A 14998-nucleotide genomic window follows, 5' to 3' on the forward strand; every position below is an offset into this window, starting at 1 on the left:
CCGCGACAGTTGTCACGACCGGCCCGCGTCCGGAACCAACTGTTTACGAGTCTGCTGACACTAATGCCGGTCCGCACCGACGCGGTCGGCCAGAACTGTTGGATTCTGTTGTTTTCAGCACAGCGGTAGCCCCGGACGGTGCTACTGGCTTCAAAGAACTGTATTTTAAAGTTATTCTTGCAAACTGCCTATTTCTTTTTACTGTATGTTGGTCTTTTATCATTTTGGTCTTGTTTGCACAGATAAATATTGGTTATTATTTTAATACTGGTGTGGTGTCCTTTTGTAGTGTTTTCACTGTATTACTCTTGGTTATGTGCAAATGCTTCACATACTGCCTCTGAGATAAGCCTGACTGCTTGTGCCAAGCTACCAAGGGGGTGAGCAGGGGTTATTTTAGGAGTGTATCCCCCTTACCCTGACTAGAAGGAAGGGTCCCTATTTAGACAAAGGTGCAACCCATTGCCAACTAGAGACCCCCATTTCTAACAGTGACCTATTAGTTTGTTACATAAGTGTTATTTGCACAAGTGTTGCTCAACATCATAACAATTCATGGAAATTGCAGATTTAATATATAATTAGGACTCTGAGCATGTATTCCTAACCAAAACATGCCCGAACAATTTATCACAACTGATAATCGACATAATCACACCTCCTTCTAAAGTTTACAACAGAACCGTACAAAATAGGATGTGATAAGGTTTCCAACCATAGACACTCAATTCAAAGCAAGTTTGTAAAATGTAAACAATTCTTCACCCTTCAATGTCTGTCAGTGGAAGTGAAGTTTAAAGACAGAAGGCACACCACGTTACACATCATATACCATTCCCAGGTGACCATATTCTTTTAAAAGAACAAATGAGAGAATTCATGATGGAGCTATCGAACTCTGCTTCAAATCATAGGTTTGTATGCAACTTCTACCTTCACAGGGTAGACAGTAAGGATAAAGCTATTCACAATTCTCATTCTTCCAGCTCAATAATGATCTATGTCAAATATGATCATTGCTTACTTACATTATGGATGCAATGCTTGGCCTGACAATAACCAAAAAAAGCATACTGAAAATTAAAGGACTGATTCTAATAGACTAGTCTGCACACCACAGATTCAATTCCTCTGTCTCTTCTTTTGTTAGGCACTTAGTCCAAAACATACACCATTAACATGAGGGTAAAGGTTAGGGTAAGATTCAAGTTAGGTTTAGAGTGAGACACAAAGTCTGGATTAGACTTTGTGTTAGGGTAAGAGGTGTGGTTAAAGATGGGTTGGGATCAAGCACAGCCTTGGGGTAAGACATGTTGTTATGGACAGGGTCATATCAGATTTAACTGGGTATATGCTTATATACTCTGGGTTATGCTGAATGTTAGTTGTATCGTACAGGTCATGGTCAAAGTATGGATTAGAGTACGTGCTAATATTAGGGATGATGCTAATGTACATATACTGTAGAGGTGTCAATGTAGTGGGTAACTATATTCTACAGACAACTGGTTGATGTCATCATAATTGATTTAGTGGCTTTTATATATTGAGGTAGTCTGTGTGTTGGCTTCTATATAGTGGTCGGCTGAGCATAACAAGGTGCTTGCTTTACTCATCACGGAACAACTCCAAAATACACAACAATTAAAGCCTTCTCATGGCAGAAGATTTAATCATTGCTCTGGTTATCAATTCAAATTACCCTTGAATAGTTTACTTTGATGAATCAAAGCCATCTCACAATCTTCAACAGCCGCAGCCTGATCATCAGAGAAATGACTAAGAAACTTCACAACTAGGCTCAACAAGGAGTCCTAGTATTGGGTAATAATCCTTGCAGCAGTGTTTTAATGAAGAGATGGAGACCAGGATGTAAAGAAACAAGTTACTAACTTTTATTGATGTTTTTTTCAAATTGATACAATATCTTTTTGTGAATTATTTATCTAAAAATATCTCCTGAAGTTGACTGGATTAGCAGCTCTAATATCAAGGAGGCGCTACAAGGAATCACGGGCAAATATGACATTTACCAGAGGCAAAGGGTAAACTGGTTCGCTCACTTTGCCACCTCACCCACTGCCAGAAAAGTCTTGAAGATCATTTACTCATAACGCTTCAGAACTGGTTGTGAAGCTACCCAAGTCCTTCTTCTCGCTATAACACCTATGTAATCTTCAGACAATCAGGACTAACCAAAAAGTCAAATGCTTTTCTGCACCATTCTCCCTGACTGATTTTTTTAGAATTTGTGAATGGCTTCTCAGGTTCCACTGGAAGTGATGTATTCACTGCCATAAAAAGTACCACATGCACCAGTGACATCCGTTTCTTTTTTCTAGGCCTCCAACAGATATTGAATCTAGTGCTGTTGATGATTTGCAACATTATTTGAAAATTGTGTCATTTTTTCAGGGCTTGTTGGCAGTTCATCCAACTAGGAAGCGTAGTGATATAGCAGACTGTCTGTGCAGGATACCGACAGTGAATCAGGAGGAGCATCTACACTCAAAGATGGCATCCGAGATATTTCAGATTTGGGGATTCCAGGATATAGATCTATCTGCCACAAAAGACACTGCTCTTTGTACCAAGGTTAGCGCAAAGTAGTTTCCTTGGAAGGGAGTCATTGGGAGATGTATCCTCTCTGAAGAGGGAAGTCAATCTTATGCACTTACTCCACCGCCACTGATGGAGCAGGTTGTCTGCAAGATCTGTCTCAAAGAGTGCAAGTAATTCTGATTACCTAGATTGAGCTTATGGTCTGTGGTACTCAGCTCTAAAGCTACTGAACTTATCAAGGTTTTAGCGTCTGCCTCTGAGGGAGCATCTGTTAATTCACAAAGGGGGCAGTCTGTTTCGGCTGAATCTAAAAAAAGCTGAATCTTCACTTGTCTCTTTAGAGATTAGGTCTTAAATTAAATGAAAGATTTATAAAGCGCTACACAAACCTGAAGGTATCTAGGCGCTAGATAGACAAGCAGGCAGAGGTCGACTTGTGAAGTAGGTTAATAGAGCCAGGTTTTTAAGCGCTTCCTAAATTCAAACAAATTGAGAGGAGTAGACAGGGAGTTCCAGAGTTTGGCGGTGGTGTAAGCAAAGCTTTTACCTCCCCCTTTTACTTTGTGTATCTTGGGGATGGACAGGTTGCCACTGTCTCACAATCTCAGTGATCTGGCCGGGACATAAGGTTTGAAGAATTGCGGCAATTGCCAAGGGCCCTTGCCGCGTGTAGCCTTGAATGCAATACACACAGCTTTGAACTGAATGCGTTTACTAATAGCTAACCAATGAAGCTCAGTGAGAGCCTTGGAAGCCGAATCAAAGCGGGTGAGCCAGAGCAGGACTCTGGCAGCGGCATTCTGAGTCATCTGAAGTTAATTTATACAGCGCTTGCTCGCGCTAGTGAGAAGGGGGTTGCAGTAGTCCAGCCTAGAGCAAATTAAAGCTGTGATTACTGTTTTCCTTAACTCAAATGGGATGAACTGAAGTACTTTTTTTTAGGATTTTAAGAATGAAAAAGCAAGCTGCTTTAGTGTGATTAATCTGGGAATCAAAGGAGAACTTCTAGTCAAAGAGAACTCCAAGGTTCTTTACCTTACTGGCACTGGCGTAACGAAAATTGAGGGGGCCTCCCTGCACGGTACGAAGAGGGGCCCCCTCAGGCTCAATCAGGAGCGCTCTGGCCAGAGTGGAGTGCCGAGAAGGCCCCCTGGAGCTTGGCCCCCCGCACCGCGAGGACTGTGGGAGCCTGTGTTACGCCCCTGCTTACTGGCTGGTGTTGGAGGAGGGCCCATATAGCTTGGCCACCAGCTGTCTGACCAGATAATTGGAGTGTTGCCGAATAGCATAACTTCCGTTTTTGATGTGTTGAGTTTTAAACAGTTAACCTGCATCCACTTCTCTATGTGGCTCATGCAGTCTTGAAATTGAGATGCCGTATCCATGGACGGGCTGTTGATGGACACAATAATCTGTGTGTCGTCCACGTAGGACACCAGCGTAAAACCAAAGCTTCATATCAGCTTAGCCAAGGGGGTATCGTACAAGTTAAAAAGGGTGGGGCTCAATGATGAGCCCTGTGGGACTTCACAGGGAAGTGAGAAATCCGGGGAAACTAATGCATCATGTGCCACTGATTGTGTCCTATTAGATAGAAAAGATCTGAGTAGGAGTGCTTTAGCACTGATTCCCAGCGAGGCAAGGAGCTCAACCAACACATCGTGGTTGACCGTGTCAAATGCCGCCGAGAGATCTAAAAGGATAAGGGCAGCGTTCCCCCCTCTGTCGAGAGTTTACCTAAGTTCCTCCGTGGCTGTGATAAGCGCCAGCTCAGTGCTGTGATGGGCCCGGAAGCCATATTGCGAGTGGTCCAAGATGTCACCTTCAACGAGAAAAGAGGACAATTCCTCATTTAAGAATCTTTCGATGATCTTAGCTGGAAACGGTAGCCTAGAAATAAGTCTATAACTGGAAGGGTCCTCGGGATCCAAATTTGGTTTCTTCAGTAGTGGCAAGTAGGAGGCTTTTTTCCAATCAGTGGAAAAATACCCTGTGGTAATAATGTGGTTAAAAATGGGTGAAATGGTAGATGAAATGGTTTCGGGGACCATATGCAAAATTTTAGGTGGGCATGGGTCGAAAGGGGATCCAGACTTTACTAAATAAATTAATTTGGTAGTCTGGTCAAGCATGATTGGCAGGAAAATAGGGAGTGTGGTGGTCAAGGAGCTATCTGCTTTAGCGTGAAGAACTAGGCTGGCGCTCGGGTTCTTTTTGGGAGGTGCAGGTTTGGTTGGGGCACAAAGCATGGAAGACTTGTTTAACCTTTTTTTGAAAGGCATCTGCTAACTTATTACAGAATTGCTGGCTACTTTCCTGGTCTTGCATTTTTGGAAGCTTAGAGAGTTTTTTAACAATGGTAAATAGCCTTTTAGCACTATCTTACCGATCATCATCTTCCTCAGGATCTTCTAAATCCTCTTTTGGTGGCACATAGGCCATCAACTTGGGCAGTGTATTCCGTAGCTCATCTGCGTTTGCTGCTTTGAGTTGTGATTGTTCTGTGGTGCTTAGGCAGTTAATTTTCTGCAGTTTCTCCTGCATTTAGTAGTAAAGAGAGACAGTGTAATTATAGTTCAGGATTATTTGGATGCTCTCTGAACTCGCTTATTTATACCCAAGAAGACTTTGTAATTTACATTGCCTTTAGTTGTTAGATTACTTCCAGAATCTTTTATTGCTCCAACTTGAGACTGAAACATAGTGATGACGTATCTTATGGCTTCGCCATTTGGACTAATGGATTCCAGAGATCCTACATTTCTCTCTTAAGAAGAGGCTTTTTTAGGTCTCGCCTGGCGAACGCAGCGCGAAGCGCTGCTGTGCCAGCGAGATCTATTGTTGCTGACTCGCGCTGGAAGTGGGACAGGAGATGGGCACGCGCAGGCTTTGGCGGATTTGAGTTGGTGTACGCGCACGTACAGCCACGCGGTGTGCACATCTCCTGTCCTCTTCCATCCTGAGCAGCCTCATGCAATTTCGTTTTTTTTTTTAAATGCGCACACGCGCTCCAAGCACTTACCGGCTCTTGTTGGGACTCTGCGCTGCTCCTCTGCTGTTCCTGCCGGTCACTGCAGCAACACGCGGGGCTCCGTTTTGCTCACAGGAGCCCCGAGCCGCAGAACACGCAAAAGTTACAGGTACCGCGCATGCGCGGGCAGCCCCTTCCCTCGCAGGTCTCCTCCCCGGCCCGGACATGGAGCTGCTTTCTCTTTTGCTTGTTGCAGCTAGTGCTGGACGCCCTGACGCTGGGAAGGCAGCTGCCGCCTTTCAATGGGAGAAGAGGTATTTCAAACCCTTTTATTTAGTTTTACGACAGGGTACATACAGTGAAGGCTGGGTGTGATATCAGCCGGCACCCGGCAAAGAGAACTGCTGTTAATGGAAGTGATTCATTTGGAGGACTGTCAGTCGCGCGCTGCCCTGGAACACTGTGCAACATTATATAATTCTATTTTCTTTATTACAATTCAGCCATTAACTTTTTCCGGCACGCAGCTGGGGGGTTTAATTCACCCCTTGCAGAGATCTCAGTGCAACTACCATGAAAGGTTGCAAACCAATGAAGACAACTCGGATGCACCCTCTGAGGTTTGTGTGCACGTGCAGCAGGGGGTCCAGGTAAGATAGCTCAGTGGGTTAATGCTTCAGCTTCCGCGGAGCTCGTGTGCATGAAGCAGGGCAGCGGTTCCAACCCCAGTGACACATCTCAATCTTTTAAAGACCTCTGTGCAAAGATGCAGATGCGCCAGTCAGGGCTTGGGTCCCTAATGGAGTGAGACAGCTCAGAGGAGTCATGCACCTGCTGCAGAACGTGCATGTGACCAGCAGTGTAGAGGTTCCGGTCCCAGGAAGGCAGCTCAACGGGTCCACGCTCTCTCCCCAGAGACCTAGCCACTGGGTGCAAAGCACGTGGGATAGCTCAGTGCGTTAGTGCAGCTTCTGCAGAGCTGAGGTTCCCAGTGAGACAGCTCAATGAACAATATGCCTGATACATAGATCCGGAATCCTGCAATATAACACGGCTCTGGGGGTTCGTGCTCTTGCTGTAGAGATCCTCCTGTGCAATCCGAGGCCGAGACTTTCACAGCCAAAGATGGCTCAGTGAGCTGAGTGGGTGTCTGAGGGCGAACGAGCGGGTTACAGGTGCCAATCACAGGCGTGCAGATCGAGGCGCTACCCAAAAGTCCTCTGAAACCCACAGTTGCTCCGCCGGCTGCAGAGATGCTTGCTCAGGGTGATCGTCACAGGCGCCGCTCCGCCTTTTATCCGGGACGCTTGGTAAGAGGAATCCATCTGCCGACCCTGTCCAGCGCCGGGGGGTCTGCAGGTGGCACTAGAACTCTGGCTCCAGATGCAGTCTGGCCACTCTGCTCTCTGAAGGCACAGTGTGGAAAGGCTGTCTCTGCTGCCAGAGTGTCACACTGAGCCGCTCCGCCTTTTATCTGGGTCGCTTGGTAGAAGGAATCCAGCTGCAGACCCTGTGCACCTATATAGGCTGTGGTGCTTGGTGCGTAGGGACGTGATGAGTTGCAGAGTTGAGCAGGTTACAATTGCGCAGACAAACGCTTGCTTACTAGCTGGGGTTGGCATTGTTGGCTGCAGTCCAGAAGGCCTCAGTATGTTTGGGGCCAGAGGGTGTTTGGGCCACGTTTGTTGTGTCCTGGGGTTCCCAACCCTTTACTAGACATCAGTAGGCGGTGCTTAATTTGAGCCGGTGTTGCCGGTAATTGCCCACCGGAACTAATTTTTCTACATTGGATATTTACAGAGAGCAAGAGAAGGCACAGAAGACACATACATCAACAAGCATTTGCAATGCAATAGGTCTCGCAGTTACCCGACTTTAAGCTAATGGCATTGTAAATGACTGCCTTTTATTTAGGTTTTTAAAACAAAAATAAAAGCCTTTGTTATTTGCAATGTCAATAGCTCAAACTCACACAAATGCGAGACCTATTGCATTGCAAATGCTTGTTTAGCTAGAGATCACTTCTGATAGGGGGATAAGCATTCTGTATGTTTTATCAGCTTCTCCTCATTTAACAGTATCCTAAAAGGATAGCATGGTACTTCAGGTTAAAATTTATTTTCTTTAAACCAAAGATGGTGTCAGAGCTTCACATGTTTCAGACTGTCATTTAGCCTGCTCTCTTTCTTCCCTCATCTGATTAAGCATTAGGAAAAGCATCATACTTTAGACCCTAAACAGCTCTTAGTTTTTACATCCAGCGAACATCAGATTTTCAAACGTAGAATAACATGTTTGTGTCTATTAAAGAATCCTGTGTGGGACCCTACAGTTAGGAAGTGGGCTAGCTCTCCAAATAGTTTTTTGACTACTGAACTCTGTTGTGAACTGATGGGGTACGTCACTCCAGAGGGCTTTCAGGCTCATTCCACTCGGCACATGGCAGAAATTCTAGATCTTTTAAGTAGGGTTCTAATTTGATATGTTTGTCAGGGTGATATCTATCTTTCTTCAAAACTATTTTCTGCAGATGCAAAAGTTGTTCTCAGTCCCAGTTTGGTAGGGTAGAGTAACAGTCCATTTTGGCCTACGGTAGTCTCTAACCTGCTCAAGTGAGTATTGTGCGGAAGTTATTATGCTTTAGAATCACAAATGATGTATCTTAGGAAAAGTTATTTTCATGGCTGAAATTACTACAGCATATTACTCATACAAACCACCCTCATCCTCTCAGCATGAGTTTTTTGTTGTCATTTTATTTTTGTGCCTCATGTTTGTATTTCAACAAGAATGTGGAAAATGGATAGAACTTATGTCAGTGATACATGTGGCATCTTTTAAGTTGCTCAGCAATTTGCTGATCACAACATTGTTCCAATTCCAGTGAGGCTTCTGATGGTGGATATTATGGGAAAAACTCTGGATCTAATCTGGTGCCTGGGAAGAAGACTGAAGTGAGTATTCGTCAGGAGCTAAAATCCATTAGTATGTATTGGTATCCCCTCATACTTTAATGTTCTTACTTATTTATCTGCTGCATCCAACCAATGTTCTCTCCTTGTCTCTATAACACGTTCTATGTTTCTGGATTACGTCTGCACCACAGAACATTTTAAAATAATAAATACGAGATGCACACAAACTGATTAAAGGATTCTTTGATATGTAATTATTGCAATTAGTTTCATGTAGCATTCTTACATTGTTGTAAACGTTCACTCCTCCAAAGGAGGTATTTATCTCTTAGTAGGATGGGTGCAAATTACCTTGAGAAAGCCTCTGTGGAGAAAGAAGTTTCAGCTCGTGGTCTCTCTCCAATGTGCCCTCCATGTGTTCTACTGATGGCGCATAGATTTTATCCGTGTTATCAATATCGGAAAGGATGTGACAGGTTGAAGTAATGAGTACTTCATTTTCCATCTGCTGTTGGAGATGGTACGTTGATAAATCTGCATTAGAATTATCCTGTTCATACCTGTAAGGAAAATGAAAAATATGCCTCAGATATTGCAACACATGAACAAAAACTGTGAACAAAATAACATTTTGTTGCATACCAACATTAGACTCTACCTTTAAAAAAAATAGCAAACCTTAATAAACTAGATTTACGTAGGCTTGGTTGTGTTGCATCAATCAGGTGCTACTTCAGGGAATATCCAGAGAAGGGCACAAAGTAGACTTTGGCCATTCAACTACATTTGTTAGTTTAAATACTGTTAAAATACATATGTCTTGAGCATATGCATTTAATTTCTGGGTGCATTATAATAACCGAGAGAGTATGATACAGCTACAGCCTCTGATCACATTTCTGGCTGTTCTTGTGACTTTTCACTCGCAATGAGGTGGCCCATCTCAAGGAGGACTGAGAGTGTTTGCCAGCGGTCATTGTAGAATGGGTGTCCCTCATTCTCAGCAAGTGTGGCAGATCATGCAGAGGGCAGGAAAAAGGATTCTTACCCAATTTGACCACCAGTGTAGTGCAGTACTAGTTCTTGTGAGAGCTTCACCTGAGCTAAACATAGCAGCCTTGTTTTGAATCAACACACTGTTTGTTTTCCCTCGGCAAATCAGTGCACGTGGTTTTGGCAATTTCTAGGTCATAGTGAAGCTATTGTAGGCTAAAGGATGAAAGTCTGAAAAACAACAGGTGGCAGCCTACACATGTAAAACTAAGGGACGCATACAAAGAGTGTACATACAGCTATCTTGGCCTTTGTCAATCGAGTTCTGTTACGAGTCAGGTTTGATACGCAGGATTCTCTGAAAAATTGCTTGACATGTGCACTCTCCTCTTTTCTCAGCTTTCAACTGGTGCAATTACACATGCACTCAATGTAACCACCTGAGAGACCCAGAACTTTAAGAGCACTTTGCTTAGAAACACAGGGTGCACTATCAACAGCACTTTGTCTGGAAGGAAGATGATGTATGGTTGTTTCAATGAAATCTCATTTACCCCTCTATTTTGCCTGATACAAGCATCACCAAAAAGACTGCTTACAAAGTCAAAGGCTTCAATGAACATTGATAGAGAAATGCAAAAGGATTCATGATCAAAAACTACAACACCAAACTAAGTAAACAGTGCTGGAGAGAAGGAATTCTGAACACTCTTAAGAACCCTGGCACAACAGGCTATTGGAAAACAACCCTGTTGAGGCGCCTAAAGGTACTCTGTGACCTATTTTAAGATCATGTTTCACTAAGAACATGGCCAACTCAAATATACGGAAGAGGCCAGTCTTTATCTGTTTCACCACACTGCTGTTCAAAACGTTTCTATCTGTTGAGTTTAGTGGAAGGCCTCAAAGAAGGAAATACAATCTTCAGTTATATTTTATGGTAACTCAGTTTGTTTCAAAGTATGGATGGCTGCCCACAATATTTACGCCCAGGGATTGTAGATTTGCTTGAAGAACTAGTAAGCTCCACTGGGTTAGAAGGACCTCTCTGGGCTAAAGTCTATACAGATGGCACAGACTCATCCTGGAGGTGTGGAAACCGGGGACACCTGTCCCAATCCAAAGCTAAGAGGATGATGTCTACTAAGTTTCTTTATTTTCCAAATCAAATTTGGTACCAGAAAAAATTGGGGAAATCTGTAATGAGGCCGAAGTCCCAATTGGTGCACCTTGCAGAGAGTTCACCTAGAAAATACTCCACTGAAAAATAACTTTTACTCTTAACTGACTCTTGTCAATTGCTGGCATTAGTGGAGTTGTCTGGTCACGCAAGATGCCGAAGGCAATAGTGGAAAAGTTGACAGTCAAGATCAAGATAAATTTGGATGCCTGCATGCCTTAGACTGTGCCGGGTAATGAACAGTCAACATCAAGGTCAGAAGGTGGGGTTGTGAAAGTGTTACCAGCTATGCCAAAGTAGAAGGACCTCATTTGATCTGACTCAACACTAAAGCAGTCGTAGGGAATATTGTCACCTGAGGAATCACCTCAACAATAGTAGCTCCAGAGTTTATGCAAGAAGGCATGAAGATTAGGAGAAACTCTAAAAAAAACGCCAAATGTCTCAAGCACTACGTTGGGGTTGGAGATGATGCTTTTTTTTTTATTCAACAGTGTTATGTATGAACAGTACATACACCAAAAGTTATTAGTGAGCTTCAGATAAAACGAGAAGCCAGTAACACATGAAGATAGAATAAACAACATTCAAATTACATTGCAGTGATGAAAATTCATTCAACTATAAGCATTAGGAGGATAGATGGCAAGATTCATGTGAAAAAAAGCCAGCTATTGATTCTGGAATTGGTGGCCTGTAGAAAAACTCTAACACCATGTCGTGTGACACATTTAGAAAGTTTCGACAGCGCTTCTGGTGGTGCTGCCTGCAAATCCTCGAGTAGAGCAACTTTGCAAAATTCTGGTTCTGAATTTCTTTTCGTCTAGTTTGCCCCACATAAGCCATCCACAAGGGCATTAAATAATATAAATGGCATCTGTGCTATCACAATTGGTGTGGTCTCACAAGGTAAATTATGTATGTCTTTTTTTGCAACAATGCAGACGCATCAGATGCGGCACTCTGGGAGCAGCTCTATTCGAACATTGACCACAAGGCAGATGAGTTAAGGTGGTTTCTGCTTGAACAAAATGGAGAAATCTCAAGAGGTTGTGACTTCACTGCTACATTGAACCTAAGAGAATGTAAATGGATACCTTTATTAAACAAAGTTCATAATGGCCTGAATGAACTTGAGAAAATCAGTCGACAAGTGGTTTCTATTTACAATGGTTATGCATTGCTTTATGCATTGCTCTGTAAGATATTAGTTCTTTCATTTGTTATATTGTTATCCAATACTGTATGATAAGGTTATTCACTTTTCCCTTTATTTTTAATTTCATCCTTCTTTCCATCTACAATCTTATTTAATTATTGCTTGGTTTTAATGTGTTCTTGCCCCGTATAGGTGACTTCATTTAATTTACACAATAGGTTGATTGTGTCCTCTCACAACAGTTACATTAGGGGCTGCGTGGAACACTTATACCATTGATTTGGCTTTTATTCTATGCCCCCTAGGCCATTTAATCTATTTTCGGAACTCCGTGTTTCTTTCAGGGTCCAGACATCATGGAACGCAACAGTAAGCACGTCTATGTTTTTTGGCCTAGAACACTCACTTGTGTCAGCAATCTTGACAGTAAGGCTTTCACCTCCCTGCCTCCGTGTGCATTCCAGCATGGGGATGAACTCCTCTTTGCGCAGCCCATCGGCTCACGTTTCACAAAAGCTGCTCGCTCTTTGCAGGTATAAAGTTAGTGTTTCGTGGTAATGTTAAGCTATTTGTTTGTATTTTTGAGGATTTCCAATCATAATATAGCATCCAGTGTATATCCGCTTCAGCTCTCGTTTGGGATGCGACGGTCATTTTGCAATTTCAATTCTTGTTTGCGCATCTCTTTGGTGAGTGTATTTTGAGATTTTATTATTTCCATTCTTTTAACCATAATATTTTTGACCGATGATGGAAGGGTTATTTTTAGTTTGCTAATGTGATTTTTCCCCTTTAGGAGCTTGCCTGGATGTTTTTACCCTGGGCATTTCTGTGCAACTTTTCCCATTCACATGTTTTTTCAATAATGAAGACTAGGAGCTCATTCTCATTTTCTTACACAGTAACTCCTTACATGCTATTATACAGTCAACTTAATTAGTCGCTTCTTCAGATACCACTGATGGTACTATATTATCCTTGAACATAGGAGAGTTTGACTTATGTTTATTTGATATGCATGGTGTTTTTGATTGTCCTGATGAAGACCCCTCTTTGATGTACTACTGACACTATTACTAGGCCGGTCAAACATTGATGGAATCCCTTGCGTTGATCCAAGGGACTCTACGTTGGACAATCTATTTTGTGAACCAAGTGCAGAGTCCCAACAGTTTAAGACTAATGAAATTTGCCCCTGACCAGGCTACTTTAAAATACTGTATAATTATCTTGCTTATGTATTATACACTGGTTGACACATTGCACAGGCACTTTTGCACTTACCATGGAGCACTCTTATTAACGTTATTGTAAATATCATCTATGACTTTAATTTTTTCATAAGGAAAATGTTACTTACCCAGTAAGCATCTGTGCTTGGCATGTAGAGCTGTAGATTCACATGCTTTGCATACTCCTGCCATCTAGTGTTGGGTCCGGATGTTTGCACTTTGTTTTTCTTCGAAGAAGTCTTTCCAGTAACGAGGTAGGTGACTCCTCCTTTCGGTGATAGTGCACATGGGCATCGATTCCATTGTTAGATTGTTTTCCCTCAGAGGGTGAGAATGGAGTTAGTAAGAGTAGAAGAGAGATGTCCATGCGTATGTATAGAAAGTAAGAGAGAACTGCAACTGGTATAGGAAACCCGGGGAGGAGGGTGGGCGCATGTGAATCTACAACTCTACATGCCAAGAAAAGATGCTTACTGGGTAAGTAACATTTTCAGTTCGAGGCATGTGAGCTGTAGATCACATGCTTTGCTTAGACTATACAGCAGTATTCCCTCAAAGCTGTGGATAACCTGTAGCTGTTGCAGCTGTCTGAAAGAGAGTTCTAAGTGCTGCCTGGCCTACATTAGCTTGTTGTCTCGCCAACATATCTACACAATAGTGCTTGGTGAATGTGTGCAGTGTAGACCATGTTGCAGCTTTACAGATGTCAGCTATGGGGATGTTTCCTAAGGAAGCAATAATAGCCCCTAGTTTGCGGGTGGAATGCGCTCTAGGGTGTATTGGTAAAGTCCTCTTTGCTTTTGCATATTTTAATACATTTAACTATCCACTGAGCAATCCCAGATTTAGAAATAGGATTACCTTTGTGTGGTGGAGCGAAAGCCACAAAGAGCTGTTTAGTTTTACGAAATGGTTTTGTTCTTTCTATGTAATACAATAATGCTCGTTTAACATCTAATGTGTGTAGAGCTCGTTCTGCCACTGAATCTGGTTGAGGAAAGAACACTGGCAACTCAACAGATTGATTGATGTGAAAGGCAGATACGACTTTGGGTAGGAATTTAGGATTAGTGCGAAGGACCACTTTGTTGTGGTGGACTTGACAAAATGGTTCCTCTATGGTTAGTGCCTGAAGCTCACCCACTTTCCTCAGTAATGTAAAAGCAATGAGGAAAGCAACTTTCCAAGTGAGAAACTGCAGTTCACATTTGTGCAATGGCTCAAAAGGTGGGCCCATTAGGCTGGTAAGGACAATATTACGATTCCACACTGGAGCAGGGGGATGTTTTGGTGGAATAACTCTTTTGAGTCCTTCCATAAAAGCCTTGATAACAGGTACTCTGAAGAGACAGTTCTTGTCTATTTTGAAGGTATGCAGCTATTGCAGCTAGATGTAAGCATATGGATGTGTAAGCCAATTCTGACTGCTACAAGTGTAGTAAGTAACAAATGATATTTTGAATGGAAGCATCTAGCGGGTTGATATGGTTGTTATTACAATATATAGCAAACCGCTTCCACTTAGCTGCGTAGCAAGCCCTTGTAGTAGGCCTTCTGGCCTCTTTAATGATATCCATACAGTCTGGTGGAAGGGTGAGATAACCAAACTCTATGATTTCAGGAGCCAGATCGCTAGGTTGAGATCCTTGGGATCTGGATGTCTTATTTCTCCATGGCTCTGTGTGAGGAGACTGGGTATGAGATGTAGTTTTTAAGGAGGAACTACTGAGAGCTCCAACAGGGTGTGAACCAAGGTTGATGGGCCCATGTGGGAGCTACTAGGATCAGTGGGAGGGATGTTTGTCTGAGCTTCCGAACCACTAGAGGAATGAGTGGGAAAGGCGGAAAAGCGTAGGCAAATATCCCGGACCAGCTCATACATAGTGTATTGCCTCTGGACAATGGGTGCAGATACCTGAAGGAGACGTTTGGGCATTTAGCATTTTCGTGAGTTGCGAACAGATCTATCTGTGGAAAAGCCCACAT

General features: G+C 42.9%; 1 protein-coding gene across 1 annotated transcript in view; it reads right to left on the minus strand.

Moving 5' to 3' along the window:
• The window catches only part of CDK5RAP2 (CDK5 regulatory subunit associated protein 2), a 723544-nt gene that overhangs the window by 227067 nt on the left and 481479 nt on the right, over window positions 1-14998 (minus strand). The window contains exon 27 of the mRNA XM_085609970.1: window positions 8800-9008. Coding sequence (XP_085466096.1) covers window positions 8800-9008 — 209 coding nt within the window. The remainder of the gene's footprint in view (window positions 1-8799; window positions 9009-14998) is intronic.

The sequence above is a fragment of the Triturus cristatus genome, chromosome 1_2 (assembly GCF_964204655.1).
Source record: "Triturus cristatus chromosome 1_2, aTriCri1.1, whole genome shotgun sequence".
In the NCBI taxonomy this organism is placed as follows: domain Eukaryota; kingdom Metazoa; phylum Chordata; class Amphibia; order Caudata; family Salamandridae; genus Triturus; species Triturus cristatus.